The sequence below is a fragment of the Sapajus apella genome, unplaced genomic scaffold (genome assembly GCF_009761245.1).
Source record: "Sapajus apella isolate SASKATOON/1434 unplaced genomic scaffold, GSC_monkey_1.0 scaffold6, whole genome shotgun sequence".
NCBI lineage: Eukaryota > Metazoa > Chordata > Mammalia > Primates > Cebidae > Sapajus > Sapajus apella.
Genome location: NW_022436946.1, coordinates 61,219,234 through 61,225,233, shown reverse-complemented (window position 1 = coordinate 61,225,233; position 6,000 = coordinate 61,219,234). Strand labels below are relative to the sequence as shown.

At 43.8% G+C, this 6,000-nt stretch overlaps 1 protein-coding gene across 3 annotated transcripts in view; it reads left to right on the top strand.

Annotated features, from left to right (window-relative positions):
* Nucleotides 1-2,875: 2,875 nt before the first annotated feature.
* The window catches only part of SLC35A1 (solute carrier family 35 member A1), a 34,401-nt gene continuing 31,276 nt past the window's right edge, over nt 2,876-6,000 (top strand). For 2 of the 3 annotated variants that reach the window (XM_032275300.1, XM_032275299.1), the window contains exon 1: nt 2,876-3,161. In XM_032275300.1, coding sequence (XP_032131191.1) covers nt 3,146-3,161 — 16 coding nt within the window. In that variant the 5' untranslated portion in view covers nt 2,876-3,145. The remainder of the gene's footprint in view (nt 3,162-6,000) is intronic. The other variant, XM_032275298.1, reaches the window with a different exon arrangement.

Genomic DNA, 6,000 nt, shown 5'->3' with positions numbered 1-6,000 from the left:
GAGAGAGGGAAAGACAGGGAGGGAAAGAGAGGGAGGGAGGAAGAGAGTGAGGGAGGAAGGGGGGAGAGGCCGAGAGAGAGAGAGAAAGAGAACATACTTTTAAAACACCAGATCACATACTTTTAAAACACCAGTTCTCCTGAGCTCACTTATCATTAAGGGGATGGCCCAAGCCATTCATGAGGGATCTGCCCCATGATCCAGAACTCCAACACTGGGGATTACAATTCAACATGAGATCTGGGCAGGGACAAATATTCACATTATATCAGAAGGATCAGTAAGCTCAACTTTGTCAGACTATAGTTTTAACAGGTTTGTCCCTGTTGGTCTTGGGCTAACTGGGTTAGGACAAAGAGGCATCAAAATCTAGAAAGGTTGATGCCTATGAACTATAATAGTCTTTTGAGGCAATGAAAATGTGTAAGAAAAGTAAGATTCAATAGCATGATGTTATGTGAACCAGAAATGCCACAAAATGGCTCAGCAGCATTTGACCCACCATCTTAATTGGGATCAGTGTGTGTGTGTGTGTGTGTGTGTGTGTGTGATGCTCTTCCTTACCAGAAGGAATGATAGTTTCTTAAACTGTAGTTGATTCTGCAACCTAGGACAGGGGTAAAAAAAAAACCTCTTATTGTCAGAAATTAAAACATACTTCAAAAAGCTAGTGATGGCCGGATGTGGTGGTTCACACTTGTAATCCCAGAGTTTTGGGAAGCTGAGGTGGGAGGATTGTTTTAGGTTGGGAGTTCGAGAACCAACCTGGGCAACAAAGTGAGACACCCCCACCCACAAAAAGAAATCTCTACAAAAAAAAGTAAAACCAGCTGGTGCAGACTGAAAAAAGAGGCAGGCTTACAAGGGCCATACTGGAACAAATCAAGCATTTAGAAATTATACTTAATTGAGGTAAGTTGACACTAAAACGATAGTCCAAAATGGGAAGAGATAAACCATACAAAGCAATAGCTGTAAAACAAAAGGAGTATATGATAGAGTATTTGTAATTTTTAAAATTAATTTCAAGTACATATATAAATTTTCTGTTTAAATGTATGTGTAAGTGTATATGCAGTAGAGAATTGAATAATTCTACAAGTGGAAACTACCAATTATAGGGAGGGATGATTGGCACCAGTGAGCACACTTACTACGGGTAGAGGAAAAGTCTAACACTATTCCAAATTACATTTCAAATGTCTGCCTCTACAAAATCAACTCTGGTCTCCTGGGAGCCCCTCCCAATATTAATAGGATGCTAATAAGGCATGCAAAATGTTCCATTTACGTTAACAGACCATATAGATCTATATGTATGTTTAACAACAAGACAATGGTGTATAATGTCACCAGTCAACCCTCTAAAAGGACAATTTTGGAGAAAGAACATGCTGCAGAAGGTGTAGGCTGCACGGCAGCTCAGAATCTTGCATCCCTATTCCCATAAGGGCTGAGGTATTTTCATAGCATTTTAAACGGATTCATGTACATTGAACATCATTTATTTTACCAATGAATTATTTCTAATACCAATTATGACAGCTAATTAGCATCCCCTAGTGAAAGTGGAGATTATAGTGGTTAAAATGCCTGTTGATACATCTAATTAATTAATTAATTTAGAGACCAAGTCTCATTGTGTCGCCTAGGCTGGAGCACAGTGGCGTGATCTTGGCTCACTGCAACCTCCCGAGTTCAAGTGATTCTCCCGCTTCAGCCTCCTGAGCAGCTAAGATTACGCCCGGCTGATTTTTTGTATTTTTAGGCATTTCACCATGTTGGCCAGGCTGATCTCGATCTCCTGACCTCGTATCTGCCTCGACCTCCCAAAGTGCTGGGATTACAGATGTGAGCCACCGCGCCCAGCCGATACATACACTTTTTTTTTTTTTTTTTTTTTTTTTTTTAACAGAGTCTCGCTCTGTTGCGCAGGCTGGAGTGCAGTAGGGCAAATTCGGCTCACTGCACCCTCTGCCTGCCAGGTTCAAGCAACTCTCCTGCCTCAGCCTCTCAAGTAGCTGGTACTACAGGCGTGCACCAACACGCCCAGCTAATTTTCTGTACTTTCAGTAGAGACGGGGTTTCACCACGCTGGCCAGGCTGGTCTTGAACTCCTGACCTCATGATCCACCCACCTCAGCCTCCCAAAGTGCTGGGATTACAGGCGTTAGCCACTGCGCCGGGCCGATACATCTAATTTTTTTTTTTTTTCTTGAGATGGAGTCTTGCTCTGTCCCTAGGCTGGAGTGCAGTGGTGCAGCCTCGACTCACTGCAACCTCCGCCTCCTGGGTTCAAGCGATTCTTCCGCCTCAGCCTCCCGAGTAGCTGGGACAACAGGCGCGTGCCACCACGCCTGGGTAATTTTTTTGTGTTTTTAGTAGAGACGGGGTTTCACCATGTTGGCCAGGACGGTCTCGATCTCTTGATCTCGTGATCCGCCCGCCTCGGCCTCCCAAAGTGCTGGGATTACAGGCGTGAGCCACCGCGCCAGGCGATACATCTAATTTTTAAAGGCCCTTTTGTTGTGCGAAAATCATTAGTTAGAATGTCTGGCTGGGTAAATATATCAATGACAATGCTGACGATATTGAACAGGCACAAGACTTGTGAACAATATGTAACATAAATCATAACTAATCTAGAATACAAGGTAACAGTGGAAGGTAATGAACCAGGTGGAAATTATAAACGTTGCCGCAAGTACTTTCTGTTACTTTACGAGTTCTGGGAGCTTCTCCAACAGCTTTGACAGGTGTGAATCCCTTAGGCTAACCCCAAATCCTTATTTGCCGCCTACTCACTTTGTGAGGACTACGATTCCCAGAAGGCAACGCTCCCTTGACTCCGCTTCCTTCGGCCGGCGGAGCGCTGCAGTTTACAGAAGCATTTCCCGGACCGAGTTTCACACACCTCTCACCTAGGATGCGGCCGGGAACGCCTTCTCTCCATCCGCGTTCTCCCCATTTTGGGGTGTAGCTCGGATTCCTGAGCTCATTTTCAACGCTTGGCCGACCGGGAGGCCGACGAGGCGCTCTAGGCCGAGCGTCTTCGTCTCTATGACCACAAGGGGCGGTCCCCGGTGTCCTGTTCGGGGGCGCGGAGGGGGCGGGCGTCAGTTCCGCGCGGTGCTGTCGGGGAACCATGGCTGCCACGAGAGGTGAGAACCCTGGCTGCCGGGAGTGGGGAGTCCGCGGGGGGCGGCACCTGTCGGGCGGCGGAGCACCTTGGTTGCCCACGGCCTGTGGGGCCGGGCTGAGGCGTCAGGAGTTTGCGTGGAGCCTCTCCCGGCCGTTAGGGTAGCCGGCCTCCCGCTGCAGCTGCAGTCTCCGCGGTTGACTCTGCGCCGGCAGGTCGGCGGTCCGAGACCGCGCTGGCCTTCACGAGCTGGCGGTGGGTGGGAACCGAATTCTGATAGGCCGGGGCTGCGGCGAACCCCGAGAGGGGCCGGGGCTGGACCGCATCACCCGGCGAGGCAGGACAGTTCTTGGCCCTGGCCCCGCGGCTTCGGTCTCCTCTGCGCCTCCTGCCCTGCAGATGCTCAGCGGCTTAAGGGCAGGCTCCGGGCGCAGACCCCACTAAAGACATCACTGGGGCGTCGAAACAGCACTGAAACCGTAACGAGAGGAAGATAACAATCGTTAACAGTTCCCACCTGTATGCTGTACGTAGTTGCAGAGAATGCTGTATGCAGTCAGAAGGAACACTTCGATATTTGGGGTGGAAGGTGAGATCCGCCTCTCTCCTCCCAAGAGATGGCACATTCAGGTGAAGGCGTATTTGTTGACTAATTGCCATTTAAGGAGGGCGAGTCTAATTGACTCCGCACCACTTTTGCTGAGCAGTGTATATAAGGCGAGAGAAGAGCTGAATTTTTTGACGGTGGAGCAGTAACTAGGAGAGTTTGGGCGACACCCGGATTCTTGCTCCACCCTTCCTGCATAGAGCACTTGGCTTCACCTTTGAATAAATATTAAACAAATACCTAAGGAATATCTTCTTCCGTGAGTGTCAAGTTATTTTCCCTGTTGCGGGCTCCATGTTTATCATCAGGCCCTGCCCAGGGGCATTTTTATGCTTCTCTTATGTGTTCTTTGTATTTTATTTCAAATAAGTCTAATCCTAAAATCCTTTTTGGAGCAACACAGGAAATAAAGGAAAAAGAAGTAGAATTGTTCTGATAACTAAAATTGATAAGGATAGCAAAATTGATCCGAACGAAAACTTATAAATTACAGAAGTCAAATCATTACTTGAAATAGCTGCAACAATGTAAAGGTTTAGGCTTATTGCCAGTACATAATTGTTGAGGCTTGATTGTAATCCTAACAAAATTGAAGTTCCCATACCTTCCGAATATCCGCAAAGGATTTATCGGGGACTTCCTGAATTTCTAAGTTCTTAGGTATTACAAATAACGTCCCCCGTAAACTATAGTAAAACATAACTGAAAAAAATAATACTGTAAGTTTCTTTTGGGGGACATTTCCATACAAATACTGTGTGGAAGCTAACGGAACTTTATGAGAAGCAGAGAACAATACACAGTTAAGATGTGGCTGCCAGTTGAATTGTGGACTTCGTTTATAGTTACTGGCATTGGGCATGATTTGAATTATGTGCCCAATTTGAAGTGATTATATGTGTACTTTTGATATCCTGAAAAAATTGAAATTGCTAATAACGGAAATTTTATATTGGAGAATTTGTGAATGGAGTGAACTAGAAATAGTTTGATCTGATGTTAAACTGCCAGAGAAAATCATACCTAAAAACATTTAGTATTATTTAAAAGTTGAAATACGTTTAAAAATGGTATTCCATATCAAAGCCCAATCTGTTTTGCAAATACCTAAACTTATTTGATTACCCTTCCACTTAGATCGGTAGTTATTTTCAAGAATATAATATATATTCCCAAATAATCACTACACAAATAGGTATTTTTTCAAGTTAATGACAATATTATAAGTCAGATGTGTGTGTAGGATATAACTATTTGGTTTAGTGTTTAAATATTCACTATGTTGTTTTTGAATATACAATAGCTAAAATGAAGTACTTTTTAGTTTATCAGCCCTAACCTCTCTTATTTATGAAAGTGTTGATAATCTAGGACAGGAGTTGCCAAACTTTTCCTATAAAGGGCTGGATAGTCTCTTGTCATAACTACTCAGCTCTGCTGTTGTAGGGGAAAAAAAGTAGCCAGATAATTTAGAAACAAATGAGCATGGCTACATTCCAATAAAACTATTCATGGACACAGAAATATTTGAATTTCATACAATATTCATGTATCACAAGATGTTATTAAATTTTTTTTATCAACGATTTAAAAATGTAAAACCATTCTGAGTTCACAGGCCTCATGTAAACTATTGACATCTGTAGCTTGTTCACCCCTTATTCAGAAGATGGGGAGTACCTTCTCTTCTGATTAAAGATTATTGCTGTTTATTTTTGAAGTATTTTTTCCCTTGTGTAGGGAAGTTTTAGAACAAAGGAAGTATTATAGTGATCTCCTTCACTTCCTTTTATATAACACTGATTTTTGGCTCCTCAGATCTTTTGGAAAGAAAGTTTAAGCAGTTATAAACTATTTCTTCTGTTTTACTTTTTATTTAAAGCCTGATATAATTTTTAAAATTTGCCTACAGTTCACAAAATATTCTTTAATTCACTTGGAAAATATTTATATTGAGGAGCCTATCTCTTTTAAGTTCCAACCATAGTGTATCTAAAGATAATCTGTTTGGGCCGGGCACAGTGGCTCATGCCTGTAATCCCAGCACTGTGGGAGACTGAGGCGGGTGAATCACTTGAGGTTGGGAGTTTGAGACCAGCCTGACCAACATGGAGAAACCCCATCTCTACTAAAACTACAAAATTAGCCGGGCCTGGTGGCGCATGCCTGTAATCCCAGCTACTCGAGAGGCTGAGGCAGAGGTTGTGGTGAACCAAGATGGTACCATTGCACTCCAGCCTGGGCAATGAGCGAA